Source organism: Pelobates fuscus, chromosome 2 (assembly GCF_036172605.1).
Source record: "Pelobates fuscus isolate aPelFus1 chromosome 2, aPelFus1.pri, whole genome shotgun sequence".
Classification (NCBI taxonomy): Eukaryota; Metazoa; Chordata; class Amphibia; order Anura; family Pelobatidae; genus Pelobates; species Pelobates fuscus.
The window spans coordinates 112,863,709-112,882,515 of NC_086318.1; the positions used below are offsets into that span (position 1 = coordinate 112,863,709).

Below are 18,807 nucleotides of genomic sequence, written 5' to 3' on the forward strand. Positions count from 1 at the left end.
CAGGACCCTGAATGGATCGGTACGGTTCGCTTGTATGGACCACTTTCATAATGGAAACACCCAAAATAGCGAACCGTACCGAACTGAACCGAACCGATCCGCTCAGTGGAAACGAGGCATTAAACACCTATCATTATTAATTTGAGGAGACGTGCAACAAGCAAGCCCGCTGTTTGCTATACCATGTAAAGCCTGCGCCACCTGTGTCACAAGATCTGTACGGCAAGATAGAGGGTCCACATGCCAATCAAGAGACATTTAATTATTGTGCACCCATTTTTCCAAAGGTGTCACAAGAGTCAATTGTGCTTAATCCCTCACAAGACCAAGACACCACAGTTAGATACTTGATGGGAAGGTAGCTGTTAATTATCTCGTAATTAAAAAAAAATATATATATATATATATATTAGTTTAAAAAAAAATATTGGGCATCAATTAATTCTTGCTAATGGATATAAATATATCACAAGGGCTGGTGAAATTCAGTCCCTACTTGGGCATTAGATTAGAAAAAAATTTGCATTTTTCACTGATTGCCACTTATTTAAATATATCAAGGAAAATATGATAGATTTAATGTCCATTTGCTGTGACAGACAGAAGGACATTTGCCATCATCTCCACATCTCTCTTAAGTTTGAGGTTGATGGTGGGTATGATTTGAAATATGCTTGGTTTCCAAACGAAATAAAAACAAACAGAATTTTACATCCGAGGAGCAAAACAGAGGTGATTAGAGAAAAAATATTTTTCAAAAATGATAACTTGGATAAAGAATGGATAACAAGATTACATAGCCATTGTTTTTTTTTTTTTTGTTTTGTTTTTTTTTTTGGTTTTTTTTTTGTTCATCTCAAGACATCATGTTGGTTCATTAGTTCATGCATTACCTTCAATATTCCAAACTTAATGATTACCCAGCCACATGTGCCATAACTACACTTATAGGAAACATATGCGATATCTAACTGAAAGTGCAGTGGGGTGATTCGACAGCTTGCCTCACCCAATTTGTGTAGTTCGAGGATAAATACAGATTATATATTGTGTAGGTTTATAATATATGAAAATGAGCAATGAATCTCACTGGAGTATGTTTTTTCCCCCTTTAGAAGTTGGCGGTTTGTCCGCTGCTTTCATCTCCACATATCTAACTGCATATCCCTTCTGTTTCTGCGGATTAGGAAAGAACGGTCCCTAAGGAAGAATGTTCTTTAATGATGGTAAAATTCAAATAACAAAGCAAAGGCAAGAGATTGATGATTTAATGGGTCCATTTCTTCCAATGTATTCTCCTCTGCGTAGGAAACCAAAAAAAAAAGAAAAACAACTCTCCATTGAATTGTGTGTTTTAAATAGACATGAGCTTTGTTGGTAAAAGCAAGAACAAATTATGTTTTTATCATAATATTTTGGAGAAAATACAACAAAACACCAATCACAGAACAAATCATGAAATGTTTAAAGGAACTGAATAAATCCAATCCCTTAACATAATCATATTTAACAAAAAGTATTTAGATTGCTCACATGTAAACATCTATAAATGCCTCTATTTATTTAAAAAGCTAATTATCGGGTATTTTAAAGCATTTCATCTCAAATGATGGGGTTGCTTATCCGCAAAGCTGCTTTTCATTTTACCAGGACTGTACGCAAAACCAATAATTCAAAATATGATTTATGAGCTGGCTATTGTTTTCCAAGTACTTGACTTTATAGGAGTTGAGTTAAAGGTATGCCTTCTGGGGATTTATTTCCCATTTGGCATTATGCATAATTAAAAGGAAATGCTGACAAAATATTTAACAAAAAGACTGTGTGAGGAATTATGAAGCCACAATGATGCTGACAATAGAACATATTGTTAAAAATTACATTTGCCCCGTGACCCAAAACGTGTCAAATTACAACGTTGTTCGTTAATCAGTCCATTTAAACAATGTGTTAAGAGGCATAACAAACTCCTCCAGACGTGATTGGACTAGATTTCAGTAGAATGTCCTATCAGCCAATAGAAATGTACTCAAAAACATCTGGAAACCCTGGCCTGTGGCTTTATTCTTTACACATAATACACATTGGCTATATGGAATTCATACTGGAAGCCTATTTGTTAAATTTTACAAACATTTGGACCTATTTGCCAAAGTTATCTGTAAACCAGAATAAAAGACGCAGGTGTTCAGGGCCCACAAATTCCACAGGGGCCCACAGATACTGCCCTGTGCCAACTACCGCTATTTAGATTTGGTTTTTACCCCCCTCCATATTGCTGGCTTTTATAGAATGAATAGCTCTCTTGCTGCTGAATGCTCAGAGGAAGAGAGAAGCTGTTTTGCAGGAGCACACTTTATATATCGACTGCTCTGTGTGTGTGGTACAGCCTTCTGGCTGGTCTGCAAAGAAAAAATCCACCATTGTCTCCTCCACCATAGGGAAGGGTTTACAGAGAATGTTAAACTGTTGCTCCTGTAGAGTGTTTTTCTGTGTGTAAAGTGAAGTTGTTTGTGCTAAGCATGTGTAAATTGGGGATTTGTGTCACTGTGATCTAAGTGTGTGAGAGATGCATTAGTGACCTGGTTGTGTGAGATGTATAAGCTATGTTTGTGTGTTAGTATGAGCTATATTTGGGAGATGCGCTTGTTAGTGTGAGGTGTATATGTGTGGATGTGAGCTTAGTCTGTATGAGAGGAGTTTATTTGTGTACAATGAGTGTGCGTATGGTAACATGAGCTAAGCGTGTGTGAGATGAATATGTGTGAAATGAGTTTGTAAACGTGCATTAGTGTAAGATGAATGTGTCACTGTGAGCTGCATATGGATAAGGTAAGCATGATTTTACTTTTATCATGTATATAGCGACAACATATTCCGCAGCACTTTACAATCAGAGCCTGCTTACAATCAATGAGGATTAGAGGTAGGCAGATGGATATCATTTGCTGCCTTTGCCTGAGGACATTTGCTGGTGAGGTGGTCTGACAGAGATTCAAACCTGAGTTTCGCAGGCCGAAAGCCGTGCCATTACCACTTTTCTGACTAGCCGATGCCGGGATATCAAAATGGAACCTGGCTTTGACAGTAAAAACAGGCATATCATGTAATATTAAATATATAATATATAAATAGCCTTCCAACATTTCAAGGGGGCAAAGAATTACACTTTATTTGGGGGTGTGGGTGTGGCCAGGGGCAGACTGTTCTGAGAAATTTTAGGTGACTTACTAATAAAAGTTTACACAACTAAAATTTAATTTATAACAAGAACAACATGTTTTATTTACACAGATTGATTAGTAAACACGTGTATTGCAGTTTAAAGACACAGTACTGTGAGTATTATTGCTATGCAGTTCTGCTATACATTGAAACACACCAACAATATTGAGCTCCTAGAAAAGAGGGACAGACAAATTTGGGTCCAAAATATGTTCTGTCCCTCCTAAATAGGGACACTTGGGAGATATGATATAATGTCTCACCCAGAGTGCCAACTCTATGTATATCAAACAAATATTGAGAAGAGGGCACAGACTGAGGTTTGTCCACAGCTCCACTGATTGGTGGTACTACCATTCGATCGCTGCATATGGACTCAAATGAAGCAAACACTCAGTACATCCCATTCAGTGAAGGCTAAGTGTTGTCACAATAAGACTTACTTTATTGCATAGACTCTGCAGAGAAGATATTTAGTAGGTTACTATACATCTTACTGTACAATGGTCACCCCACTAGTGTGTGGTTTGATAAAATGCTATTAGAACTCTATCCCCTCTGAAACGCATATGTATAATTTGATGAATCAACTGTTTGGAATGTCTCAACTATGCATAGCATAGCATTCAATCTTGACCAAAAACGTATCAATTGGATTGCCAAGATCAGAAATAGCTTGAGCTCTAGTTTATCGATTAAACAGGTCATTCTGATTGATTGATTGATTGATTGATTTAAAAATGTTTACCTGTAAGGATATATTGAAATGTCTTGTTTCCAGTATGTCCTGGTAATTGCACATTTACTGCGCCGTAATATCAGCTCAATTTGTTAGTGCACATATAAACCAGCATGGCAGTGTTAGAATTTCTGGCGTAAATATATTTAATTTCAGCAAAATTGCATATTCTATCTAATAAATACTATTCCTGTCCCTGTTTCTATATTTCTTTATTGGTGTTTTTAAGAACTTGCTTCACCAACATTACTGATTAGATTTGGACATTAGTAAACGCTGTTTTCATGTATCTTTTACCCTAATAAAATGAGAAGTAAAACATTTAGTTCGGGTATTTTTTACAACTACAAGTTTACAACCCACAATGCCAAGTCCCCTGTTTAGTGAATAAACCCTTGGTGTTAATATGGGACACCTTCAACCCAATTTAAAGTGGAGAAAAAAACAACTAATACTGTACCTTTCTGGTTGATAACATTTTCTGTTTAAATAACGGAAATTCTCCAGTATGGTTATGTACCTTACTCTTTTCAATAATCCAATCTGGCAAGACTTCATCTGCTTTTAACCTAAAAAAAAAAAAGTTAAACTTAAATGAAAGTTTTGTTGTATTGTGTATTTTATAGACCGCACTGTAATTTTGCATACAAAAACTCAATCAACACTGTTATTGTTTGTCTGATTAGATTTCTGATTTTCTCCCTGTCTCATATTTATACAAAGTCAAAGTTTTAGGATGTGAAATTAGTGTATCAGATCTATGAGCTGTACTTATTGCTGAAGGAAATAATAAATCAATGCAAGTGTTGTTTATTTAAAATGATGGAACATTGCACGTAGATTTCTTAATGTTAATCATATCAAATATGTATTGTGGTTGACCTCACCTGACCAGCAGCTAAGACTTTCTAATTCTCTCAGTATACCGGCACCTACGAGCATGATGTAAATGAATGATATTCTGGTTCTTATTTGCTTTACTGTGGCGAAACGCGTATAGAAACTTTTTTTATATAATCTAAGTTTTATTAAAGGAATATTTGGCTATTATACATTTGTTTGCCACATTCCTCTTTCCACTACAGTATTATATTATTATTTGTTATTTTATTATTTGCAAGTTTATTTTATTCAGACCTAACTACTACTGCCTTTTTGATCATATTGGAGTACCAAGAATCCTAAGGTGGGGATTATACCACCCATACGCCATCCACCGAGCAGTACGTCTGCTCTATATACCGTGAGTATATTTTATTTTGTTTTAACATTTTATCAACTTTACAGTGAGTACTATATATTTTATCCTTTTATCCCGAGTTGGACTACTCCACCAAATTATTCTACTAAAGGACAAAAGAGGAGCACCATATATCCTTAAGTGGGGATTATTCCACTTTGCGCCATTCATACCAGAGCTGGATTTAAGCTCTGAATATTGTGAGTAGTTTTACTATTATCTACACAATATTATTTATTGTTCATACTACACCATTGGAGTTTTCTTTCTCTTCTGTTTTTTCCACATATCCATTTTCAAGTTGCGGATATACATCTGGGATTTTACATACCATTTTATGTACTACTAGGACCACCACCTGCATATTTGGACTATTTATATTCGGACTATAGGGTACCACTGCTATTACTCTCTAGTCATTTTCAACATTTTTTATATTATTTTATTTTCCACTTGTTTTAGGCGCACCCTTATTCCTTCTCCTCTCTCCATTGTATTCTAAGGGGTTCAGAGGGGATTCCCCTTCTTTATAGGTGTGCTGCCTTGTTGTCATATTCCCTGGTTTCCTATCAACGCTGAACCTCTTTCCTGATTTCAAATGTCTTGTTAGCCTTGCGGCTAACTAACAATCCGGTCGGTCAGGCGGCGCTGGCAAGGGAGTGAGTGTGGCTAGTGAGTGAGTGTGTCTGTTAGTGAGTGTGAGTGTGTTTGTCTGTGAGTGTGAGTGTGTTTGTCTGTTAGTGTGTGTGTGTCTGTTAGTGAGTGTGTGTGTCTGTTAGTGTGTGTGTGTGTTTTAAATATGTTGGATTTAGTTATTGTGCACTTTTTTTTAATGTATATTTGATTTTATGGTACAGTGGTGTTTTTTGCAAATGTTCAATTGTTGAAATTTTTCACATTTAATGCACATTATATGCAACAGCAGTATTTGCACTGTAAATCTTTTTTATTTATATAAAGTGTGGGTGAACGTAAACTGTATGGCTATGCTGTCGTTCCTGTAGGCTTTGCATGCGTACGTGCGTGCGTGCGTGCGTACGTGCGTGCGGAGGGGGGGGGGGGGGAGTTTGGCCTCCATGTCCATTTTGCTTCAAACGGCCCTGCTTGGACTCTCTAGGTTTGCAGTGGCAAGTAACTTTTAATGCCTGACTTGCTGCATGGGACTTGATATTTGATGCCCTTCTCTAAGTTGCGTATCTATTGTATTTCTTGATAGATCTTGATCCCCTTAAAGGAACACTCTAGCGTTAGGAATACAAACAGGTACACAGCCCCACACCCCAGAAGTAATAAAATAAAGCTATGTATTACTTTATTATTTTCCCCAGCACACCCCTTTTCTCAGAAAAGGCAGTGTTTACACTGCTTAGTCTGCAGGAATGATCCCCAGAATCACTAAATTAGGCTACAGTGGTTCTGGTGTCTAGAGTGTTCCTTTAACATTACATTTATAACAGTAACGGCTTCCTGGTGATGACCTGCTCCCCATTGTAACCAGTATCCTCCCCACTGTTATTCCATCTCTATGCCGCCCAACTACAGCCCCTATCCCGCCCTATAACCCAGTCATAGCCATTACCCCAACCTCTGCCACTATGCCTCTACAACAGCCACTATTCCCCACCATACCCTCTATATCCCTATATTCTATATAAGATACTTATATCCCTATCCACTGCCCCCCTACGTCAGCCCCAATGCACCAACTATAGCCTCTATCCTCCCACGACAGCCCCCCATCCCCCCACAACAGCCCTAAATGCAGCCCCACAAGCAGCCATCCCCAGACATTCAACCCCACAAACAGCATCCCTACAAACATACAATCCCACAATCAGCCTCTACACTCATACACACACACACACCCTATCCTAGCCCTGTCCAACTTATCATGTAACCTCCCTTCTAATCACATTCATCATTCAATTATAACACCGACTAGTTGTATAAATGTTAACCTAAAAAAAGGAAAGAAAGATAAAACTGGAGCCAATATCTACCAAATCTCCTAGCTGTGGGGTAGCTCTCTCTTTGTAGTTGTATAACTGTATCCAATGGAATACTCCAAACCATATATATATATATAGAGAGAGAGAGATAGGGGGGAGGTGGGGGTTAAGGATACCAGCTTTGGGGCAGCAAGAAAGGTAATTCCATCCCTGCACGTCATACTCCTGTAACTTGCAGGGTGTGTGGAATGTGCTTTTAAATTGTACACTCATTTAATTAAATTTAAATTAGTGTCAGCACAGAATATAGAATTTGGGTCAGTGCTTTGTTATGGTTTATGGTTAGCATTTAAAGGGTAAGACTTAGTAACACCCATATCAGGGTAAGTACTGTTTTAGGTCTGTGCTACCTGGGCCAAGGTTTGCGTTAGTATGGTCAAGGTTTACATGTTAGATGATCTGGTCAAAGATTTAGGAGCTTTAGGTTTTATAGGATCAATAATTATTTTTATTTGTGCTTTATTTTTTTTCTTTGTTTGCTTGGTTGTTTTTTTCAGCCTTGGACACAGTACTGCCACCGTACAAACAGAAGAAAGAGTAAGCGATCTCCTATAGCAACATTTCCAATATACAACCATAAATTTTGCATTATATTGAAAACTCTGTCAATACCTCCAGTCGCCGCCATCTTGATTCCACCTCCTTCAGGACTGCCCTCTATTGTAATGGTTAGCTTGGTCTATCTTGGTACCTATACATTGATTATAGTCACCTGCTGTTTCAGAGCGGGCACTTGCCTCAGTTCTTCCAAGTTCTCTCACTAGTAAATCAGTCCCACCACTTATTACCAGAGCCAACCCTCCACTGCGAGGATCTGGAGTAGGTAATATTTCCTAACTATTGCCAAGAACACACCAACATAGGCCAGATTCTTTCAACAAATGTTCAAACATGTTTGGCAAACATTTTGACATTTGTTTTACATTCTCTAGGGTGGATACAATAGAACTTCGATTACAATCACTCAAATAAATGTAAAACTTGTGTCAGAGTGTTATTCAAAGATTCGGTTGGGCAATCTTCAAAGATATCAGGCATATATTAGTGCTCTGAGTTGATGTTGTGAAACATTCGCCCATTACAAATCTGGAGTCCTGGTCTAACATTACAGAACGCGGAGAATCCAAATGTTTTTGATGAATGCAGAGGGATGGAGTAATTAGAACAATGTATAAATTAATACTTGGATGCAATGTTAAAACGCTAGTGATAAAACCATTTTTGAGGAAAGTTGCAAAAACAAGCTGAATTTCCAGCCGTTTGTGCAGCACGTGTCCAAACACCGGCATTTATAGTGAGGACGTGAGGTGCTATAGTTCCTTAAACCATTCCCGGTAAGTTCCAGTTTCTAACAATAGATTCAGTACAACAAAAAGAAAAAGGAAGATTCAAAAGCAAACTAAGGCCTCGATTTAATATCGTTGGAAAATATTTTCAAATGATTTAATATTTTTGGATTCACTTTTAAAATGTTTTTGTATTTAAAAAAACATTTTTTTAATAGTTTTTTGATAAATTGATATATACTTTTTATCTCATACATATTTTTTTACTATTTTAATATTTGAAAATTTGGTTGTTTTTTTTTTAGAAAATATTAAATAATTTAAAAAGCTTATCCAAAAATATTAAACCTAAGTGTGAGTGCATAATAATCAAATTTGGACACTTACTCAGTTATATATCTACATGTTCGCAGCATCTCTTGATGTTCCTCAGTGGGAGAACATGGCCTTACAACACCTGCGTAAAAAAGAAATGTGGGTTTATGCAGCATAGTTTCAGCTTTTTACAAAATCTGCCACCATTCACATATAATCCACACAAAAAAGAAACAAAAGAATGTGTGTTTCTGAAATATTATCACCACTGCTCGTTTCACGTAAAAAAAAAGCATTCAAATAAGCATATTGTTCTCATTTTTCGTTCCCATTCACATATTTGACCTGTTACCAGTTAAAACTAACTATATTCTATATAAGATACTTAATATTCATGTCACCATGTTATTTATAAAGTAAACTAATTGACAATGAAATGGAGACCACGCTCACAAGCACATACTAAATGCATAGAGAATAAAAGAAAAGGCCAATAAAATGTAAAAGTATAAATCTGTCATTAAGTACAAATAATGGGAGATCTGAGTGACAGTCAATAATGATAAAGGCAGGTAGGGGAGGTCCATAAATAAGGATAACTAAAGGTCAACCTGAAGGTCAGTAATAGAGTTGTGGCTGGTCCAGGAACAATGAGGTCTCATAACAAACACTGGTATACATTCTGTTTGTCAACAAACACAAATCATTATACTGTGCATGTCCAATCAGTTGTAAATTAGAACACAGGTATGCTTTAGAAATTTATATACACTATATAGAGAGTTCTACCATTTCAGCAGATACAGATTTTGTTTCACCCTAAGTGAGTTGCCAAATCATCAAAGCATATTGTTTGCTGTATACACTTATAATCGTAAGAACAAGTTCTGGAGTTGCAAACCATTTTCTGAATAGACCAGCCATGCCTTGCCTCCATAATGGCCTGTAACACAATGATCGGTGGTCTCGATAGCACAGTCTAGTTATGATGGTTTTCAGAGTGCCATCAACATTATAAAGGATGATTAGTGAATGAATAAGCAAGGTATAAGTTACATAAGGCTCTTTGTCCATTGTGTAGGGATGTATCAAATTCTGCATCATGGCATGTCATTTTTCTTCTTTAACCTACAAATTCTCAAGGGACAAGGTACAAACTCACTGGCTATATATGTGCATTTATAACAAAAAAATCAATTAACACAGTGCTTTTCATCAACAATGGACAGAAATAGAATAACAACACAGCTCTCGCAGTTCACCTTCCTTGTGAATATGTATGATAACTCAATGTATAGTAGCAGGTAATGAGCCCCTACATTTGTTTTAGTATGCACAATATTGATATTTTGGCTCACAAAAGATTTACTACCTAGTACTATTTCCAAGAACTATTTTCTTGTTTATTTTAGAACCAAAATAAGGGATATTAATGCTTATACAAATGTTAATTGTATATAAAATAATATTTAAGAGACTAACTATATCTTCAAATGTTATGGTGCTTGGCTTAGTTCTAATTTAATTTAATTGCTCTGGGTATGTTGCATTTTAAGATAATAGGGTGCTGCCATTAGCTTGTTTTCATCTGTAGGTTTTATGGTTCCTGATGTTCGTTTCAAAGAGGAGCATTGGGGACTGAAGCACGTATATGGCGAACGGCGTAAGCACATCCAAATGCTTCTCATAAGAAAGCATTTAATGCAATGCTCTCCTATGAGCCGCATTTGGTCACATGACTGAGTTTCCCTCAGTCACCTTGAAGAAAGCACATCTTGTAGCTGTCAGCAAAAAAACAGCCACTAGAGGGCCACTGCTTCCATCCCACTTCAATGAGATGCCAACTATCACTATATAGCTACTTTGGGTATTATTGACTAATTGGGTATTTATATTTTTACTTTGGTAACTAGTCATCAATTGTCTTCTATGGTATTGAACTCTTGGAGAATCAGAGGAACAGCTAAATATGTTTGGACATTTACAATTGGTTTAAATAGCTTGTATGCCTAAAATTGTAAAACGGGATTTAATTATCGCTATTTTGCCTCTTTAAGTCCCTCTCGGTCGTCGTCCTCCACCATACCCTAGCCCATTGAATAAAGTTAACTCACTATGACTTGGGCAAGTACAAAACTTATCAGACATACTGTTGAAAATATCTGTTTAGCCACCAGCACCCCAATTTAAAAGGCACTGTAATTAAATATCTTATGGGCAGACATCTCTACTCCATATCTCTTTTCCTTAACAGGTTTACCTATCAATGTAATTAATTGTAATGAAACTATAATTACTCTACAGATTTACTCATAAAGCCTAAGGTGTGAAAGCAGAGTATTTTATCTGCCCCTAACACACTACTCCAGGCCTAACACTACACTCCGGGATAGGGAGACATATATAAACAACTTGACCTTCACTTTCAGATCACCATGGTGAAATATATACATATTTTTATTAAGATGAAGATATTAATTGGGCCTCCATAGGGTTTCAAATATGTGACACACCTAATACAAAAGAGTTTTGTATAACCACATTGATGTACAAATACAATTACAAGTCCAGATGCCAACAATGTCACTTTGTACATCCCAGATTTTCTGTTTGGCTGCCAGTCCTGGTATCCTGCTGCCTGGCACATATCCCAGGATTGAAACCAATTCTTGATTTTTTTGAAAAGGTTTGACGAGCGATGTTATTTGCAATATGTTGATAATTTTTCATATATAACATATTTCATGTGATTTGATACTCTGAAAGTGTTTTTTTATCCGCAAGTGCAATTCTACATTTAATCTGCAAAATTCCCCATTAACCATGCATTGAGTTACTGTAGATATTACAGTAGCTAACACTGTTAGTTTTTTGTAATTATTTTTAAAATAAGCAATGCATCATAACAAACATAAACGTAATCAGTATCTAAAATAGATAAATATCATCCCAAATTTTAAATTATTATAAGTTTACTATATATCCATCTGTGCTAGTACCATCATCTAGAGCAATGGTTCCCAAAGCAGTCTTTACGACCCAGCAACAGTCCAGGTTTTGTCAGTATCTCCATTGGAAGAAAAAAGAGAAATACATCAATTCTGGATTGTTGGTGGGCCATGAGGACTGGTTTGGGAACCTCTGCTCTAGATCTTGGTGAGCTAAGTCTGGACTGTTAAAGCATAGCGTGCTGAAATGCATTATGTGTAAAGAGCGTGTCCTCTATTTTTACAAAAAGAGCAGATTTCAATAGATATTGGCACTTTTATAAATTAATTAATCACTTAACTTTGTTACACCTCCCCGGCTGTCAATCAGGCAGTGATCTGTCCTATTACTTCCTGGTTTGGTTAGCTCAGTGGAGCTAAACTCAAGAAACAGGCAATTGCCCAGAGCACCTATCCGGCAAAGATTTCTCACTGAGCTGCAATGGAAGATCTGTGATTGGTCAGTCACAGAAAGCCTGGGCTGTGAAGTTCTTTTATGCAGTTAGGTAAGGCTGGGACTGGATCTCTCTATAACGTAGGAGCTACTACTGAAACCAAGAGGCCTGCATTCACCTGAGAAATGCAAACATTATAAGAATTCTGCTGGGGCCAATTCATACAACATACAAGATCCAACACACTCACTTATCCACTAAACAGCAACTTTAAAGCTCACAAATGTTAATAGTATTTTTTAAAAACACCTAACCTAGGCAAATAGAATTAATCTCTTTATTCTGCTTAAACTCCAATAAAATGTTTTGGGAAACATTTTTGTACATGTGAGTATATGTGAAAGGAAGGTTCTCTCAAAAACGTGTCATCCCAAAATTATGTTAGTCCAATAAAAAGATATTACAAGATACTAATTTAATCTCTTATCTTACATCTGTATCACTAGACTAATACGGCTACAATATCTACCCCCACTCTCTCTCTGGATATATGTTTATAGATATAAATAATTTATTTTTAGCCTTAGTTCCTTTACAAATAACAGCTTCAGGTATAATGTGGAATTTGGCATATTTTCATTAAAAGTGTGTCTATCACTACTGAAAATTCATGATTGGAATATTGGGATATTGCTATCTGTAAATCATTATTATGAGCAAGCTTAGATTGCTGGATACATGGAACATTCTGGAATTATCAAAATGCGAACCTAGCTCATTAAGTAGATCAATTGTATATTTGTTGAACATACAGCATAGATACTCTCAGAACTAAAGAAACCAAAGTTTTGCTCTAATGGCCACTTCCAGTTAATCAAAAGTAACAGAAGCCAAGGGGCCATAAAACTGTTTAGAACTGATACGTAATGATTTCCAGGACTTCTCACTGGTACACGGAGGTTATTTTTCATCCAGTTTGTACAGCTTTAATCTAGGCATTGTAAGAGCTCCCTAAATAGATGAAAGCCGCATGAAACGTATACAAATTAAATGCCTTCCAAAGCCCTACTCAGATTTGTATTTTGTCAAACGATATAATGTATTTAAGCATAGTACCAATATGGCTGTTTAAAAGAAAAAAAATTATATTTTGGTTTATTACTTTTCCAAATGCAGCTGAGCTCAGAGTTGGAGCTGGATCCTTTCCTGCTTTGGCATTTTTAATATGTCAAATATTATTGAGTTGACTTTAATATATTTTCCATTGAAAACGTCAATTTAACTGGTGAACGATGCTGGTCAACCAACCTTTAAGCTACCATCTGTTCAATTGCAACTCCAATCACCCTCAGATATAAATATATCTTGATGGGAGCAGTTGAGGCTGGCCCATAGGGATTCCCTAAACACTTTTTGTTGAAAAAAAATATATATAATCTATTGACATTTTAATGACTAGTGATAAGTGTGTGTTAGAAAAAACATGTGTCTAATATGAATATATCATGGCTGGAATTGCAGCTGGTATGAACAGAGCATGACATCTCATGGAATTACGTGGGGAGAGGCCAACAAATCAGAAGGGGGCACTGACCCACTATATTTAATATTTACTAGTCGCCACTGGCTGGGAGTGATGTGAATTCCTTGATGTTAACAGAAAGCAACCAATAAAAACTATTTTATTCTAAATAATAATAGCTTCTTATAGGTTTGGCAAAGCTCTCTATATAAATATATATTTTTTTAAATCTTGAAGCATGCTAATAGTTTAAGAGAGTCAAGTAGATGTCTCTAAAATTAGGAGTTGATTGAAGAAAATGCACATCACAACAGAGGAATAGAAAAAGGCATTATTTACATCCATTTTGCATGAAAAACACTGTTTTAACCCCTTAAGGACCAAACATCTGGAATAAAAGGGAATCATGACATGTCACACATGTCATGTGTCCTTAAGGGGTTAAACTAATTCATCAAGAGCCATGAAGTATATGCAATGCATGCATAAAAAGAGGCCATGTCAAAATTATTAGGAGGTTTGGATACATGCACATGACATTTGACAAATATTGCACCTATTGAAGCATCAAAATAAACTTAACCCCTTCCTTTCCAGCCCCAAGAATACACAGTGTACATTTTGTTTGTATTGCAGTGCTAAGCAACTTCCAAGCATGGTTTCCTTTCAATAACTTTAAATATCTGCAGGGAGTTTCACTTGTTATATATCATCTACTTACCTACCTGCTCTGTAAGTCTCCCCAAAGGTAACATAGTCATTAGATCTAACCAATTCCTAGAAGCCTACCTAACACTTCTCCCCCATTTCTAACCTGAAGTAAGCTGCCTATATTAACAAGTCCTTCATCCAACCCTACATTAGCCATCACTGTCTTCTCCAATTAAACCTCTTAACTTCCTATCTCTTAAAGGACCACTATAGTGCCAGGAAAACATACTCATTTTCCTGGCACTATAGTGCCCTGAGGGTGCCCCCACCCTCAGGGCCCCCTCCCGCCGGGCTCTAGGGAGTGGAAGGGGTTAAACTTACCTCTTTCTCCAGCGGCGGGGGACTCTCCTCCTCCTCTCCTCCTCCTCTGCTGAATGCGCATGCGCAGCAGGAGCCCCGCGCGCATTCAGCCAGTCCATAGGAAAGCATTCTCAATGCTTTCCTATGGACGCTGGCGTCTTCTCACTGTGAAAATCACAGTGAGAAGCGCGGAAGCGCCTCTAGCGACTGTCAATGAGACAGCCACTAGAGGCTGGATTAACCCTACTGTAAACATAGCAGTTTCTCTGAAACTGCTATGTTTACAGCAGAAAGGGTTAATCCTAGCTGGACCTGGCACCCAGACCACTTCATTAAGCTGAAGTGGTCTGGGTGCCTAAAGTGGTCCTTTAAAATCACTCCATATTACATTGTAGGCTTGCAATAGCGCCACCACCCTTTATCGTTCTGTACTGATGTAGCTATGTGGATGTTAAAGATAACTGTAATGTATTTTAAACATCATTGTCTGTAACATGTTATATTATATAGTGGTTATGGAATCTACTGTACTGTATAAAAATAAACAATAATGATAAATGTTTGCCTTAGCAGTACATCATGTTATGCTTTACTTATTTGGGATGTATGTATGTCTGCTGGAAATGTAAAGTGAATTATTAATTTAGGCCAGGGGTGCCTAGAAATGTAGATCCCCACGTTTTCAAACTACAATCATGATGTCTAGTCAATATAAAGTCATGCAAAGACACGCAAAGCACCATGGGAGTTGTAGTTTTAGATCTGGGGATCTACCTTTTGAGCACCCCTGAATGTGCCAGTTAGTGATCTCAATTGTCTCTCTATCAACCCATGACTTCCTTGCTCACCCAGATCTCTTTAAATCATACTGGCATTTTCTTTCCTCCCCAATTTCCCTTTTGCCTCTCTTTTTTCCATTTCCCTGCATGATTTAGCCAGAATCTGCTCTCTTTTGAACTGGAAAAGAATGTTAATGAACGTGATGATTCCAGAATAAACAAATCTGAACATAGAACTCTAGGAGAATGTAAATAGATTACTTTCCAATAGTTTTTATATTGTAATGAAAAGAATGATGTATCAAGTCTATTCAGTTAATGTCTCAATTTATTGATAAAAAAACTGTGCTTTTATTTAAAATTACATGAATTCCTATTGGTTCATAAATAAATGCATGTACTGTATTTATATACATGTAGATTGCATACGAGATAGCAATAGGGAATGGCAGGTTTAGCTAACACCAGTACAGCAGGGAATTAATCTAACATAAATAGGGAAAGTATGGTATGGAGTTGAAAGATGAATTAGGACAATTAAAAATGGAAAATAATGATGAGTGCATCAGATAATCAGCAGTGATGGTAGGTTTTGACATACTCTTTAAAGATGTACATAGAAAAAAAAATGTAGTAACGTAAAATTCATCAGGTAAGACAAAATATTTCACTATACCTCTATAAAGCCAGTTAGTGATAAAATCCTCATATCGAGACTTCCATTGATTAGTTACTGTTCACTTGGGTTTTGGAAATACAGACAGAATTTTTGCTAAACGCTGAGCTGCAGCAAATTAAAAGCTGCCTTGCAAACAGTGGCGGCTCTAGACTTTATGAGGCCTTAGGCGAAACTCAAACAAGAGGCCCCCAACTAACACTTATAATAAAAAACATATAGGGGTTGCATCTTGTGTATAATGAGCTGTAGTTATAATGTATGACAGGTTTGCAGTGCTGGATACAGAGTGCTAGTCTCTGTATTCACTGTTGGGGTGAGTGTGGCACGGTTAAAGGAGAAAGTGTCAGGGCGAGGGGAGGTGAGAGTGACAGGATGAGGGAGGGTTATGTGACAGGGTGAGTGTGGCATGTCTAGGCAGGATGAGTGACAGGATAGGATAAGTTAATGTGATAGGGTAAAGAGGGGGTGAGTTTGACAGGGTTATGGGTTATGTGTTGAACGGCTGGAGTAGGGAGTGTGACAAGGCAAAGGGAAAGTGAGCCGGACATGATTACGTGACAGGGTGAGTGTGGCATGGTTGGGCCCACGTGAAAGGGTTAATGTGAAAAAGGATGAGTGTGACAGGGTTGGGGGTGAGTGTGACAGTATGAGAGAAGATGAGTGTGATAGGGTGAGTGTAGAAGAGCGAGGGCCAGTAATTGTGGTATGGATGGAGGGGGTGAGAGCAACAAGATTAGGAGAGGTTAATGTGAGCGAGGTGAAGGGGGCATGACAGCATGTGGGGGGTGAAGTGGGTGGGGTGGCTGTATGTGTGTGTGGAATTGTGACGGTGGGTAGGTGAGAGTGTGGGAGGCAGTGTTGGAAAGGGTGACAGTATGTGCAGGGGCAGTGTGTGGGACTGTATGTATTGATGACATAGTGTTGGGGGCTGACAATATGGGTTGCAAGTGTGTGAAAGGGTAACAGGCTGAGAGAGCAGTGTGGAGGAATGTGACACTTTTGGGGGCAGGGTGTGAGTGGGTGACAGTGAGGAGGAAGATGACAGTGTGGGGGCAGTGTGTGACAGTGTGGGGGGACAGGGTGTGTTACAGATTGGAATGGCAAGGTGTATGGGACACAGTGTAGTGAGGGCAGGGTGTGTGACAGCATGAGGGGGCAGTGTGTATGACAGTGTAGGGGGGCAGGGTGTGTGACCATGTGGGTGGCATTTTGTGTGAGAAATTGTGTGGGGGCAGAGTGTGTGGCGGACAGCGTGGGGGGCAGGGTATGTGGTGGTCACTGTGGGTGGCAGGGTATGTGTGGGAAGGTTATGTGGTGGTCAGTGTGGGGGCAGGTTATGTGGGGGTCAGGGTATGTGGTGGTCATTGTGTGGGTCAGGGTATGTGGCGGTCAATGTGGGGGACAGTGTCTGTGGTGGTCAATGTGGGGGACAGTGTCTGTGGTGGTCAGTGTGATGGTTAGTGTGGGGGGCAGTGTATGTAGTGGTCAGTGGGGAGACAGTGTCTGTGGTGGTTAGTGTGGGGGCAGTGAATGTGGTGGGCAGGGCAGTGTGGGGGGCAGGGTATGTTGGGGCAGGGCATGTTTGAGGCAGGGCATGTTTGAGGCAGGTTATGTGGGGGCAGGGCAGTGTATGTGGGTGGGCAGTGAGGGTGGGCGGGCAGTGTTGGGGAAGAGAGGGTGGGCGGGCAGTGTTGTTGAAGAGAGGGTGGGCGGGCAGTGTTGGGGAAGAGAGGGTGGGCGGGCAGTGTTGGGGCAGTGAGGGTGGGTGGGCAGTGTTGGGGCAGTGAGGGTGGGTGGGCAGTTTTGGGGCAGTGAGGGAGGGTGGGCAGTTTTGGGGGCAGTGAGGGGGGGTGGGCAGTTTTGGGGGCAGTGAGGGAGGGTGGGCAGTTGTGGGGGCAGTGAGGGAGGGTGGGCAGTGTTGGGGCAGTGAGGGTGGGTGGGCAGTTTTGGGGCAGTGAGGGAGGGTGGGCAGTTTTGGGGGCAGTGAGGGGGGGTGGGCAGTTTTGGGGGCAGTGAGGGAGGGTGGGCAGTTGTGGGGGCAGTGAGGGGGGTGGGCAGTTTTGGGGGCAGTGAGGGGGGGTGGGCAGTTGTGGGGGCAGTGAGGGAGGGTGGGCAGTTTTGGGGGCAGTGAGGGTGGGTGGGCATTGTTGGGGCAGTGAGGGTGGGTGGGCATTGTTGGGGCAGTGAGGGTGGGTGGGCAGTTTTGGGGCAGTGAGGGTGGGTAGTTTTGGGGCAGTGAGGGTGGGCAGTTTTGGGGCAGTGAGGGTGGGTAGTTTTGGGGCAGTGAGGGTGGGCAGTTTTGGGGCAGTGAGGGTGGGTAGTTTTGGGGCAGTGAGGGTGGGCAGTTTTGGGGCAGTGAGGGTGGGTAGTTTTGGGGCAGTGAGGGAGGGTGGGCAGTTTTGGGGGCAGTGAGGGGGGGTGGGCAGTTTTGGGGGCAGTGAGGGAGGGTGGGCAGTTGTGGGGGCAGTGAGGGGGGGTGGGCAGTTTTGGGGGCAGTGAGGGGGGGTGGGCAGTTGTGGGGGCAGTGAGGGAGGGTGGGCAGTTTTGGGGGCAGTGAGGGTGGGTGGGCATTGTTGGGGCAGTGAGGGTGGGTGGGCATTGTTGGGGCAGTGAGGGTGGG

At 39.5% G+C, this 18,807-nt stretch overlaps 1 protein-coding gene across 1 annotated transcript in view; it reads right to left on the bottom strand.

Moving 5' to 3' along the window:
- Positions 1-18,807, bottom strand: part of LOC134585589 (uncharacterized) — a 213,413-nt gene that overhangs the window by 144,211 nt on the left and 50,395 nt on the right. The window contains exons 2-3 of the mRNA XM_063441027.1: positions 8,887-8,956; positions 4,425-4,533 (exon numbers count right to left, since the gene is read on the bottom strand). Coding sequence (XP_063297097.1) covers positions 4,425-4,533; positions 8,887-8,956 — 179 coding nt within the window. The remainder of the gene's footprint in view (positions 1-4,424; positions 4,534-8,886; positions 8,957-18,807) is intronic.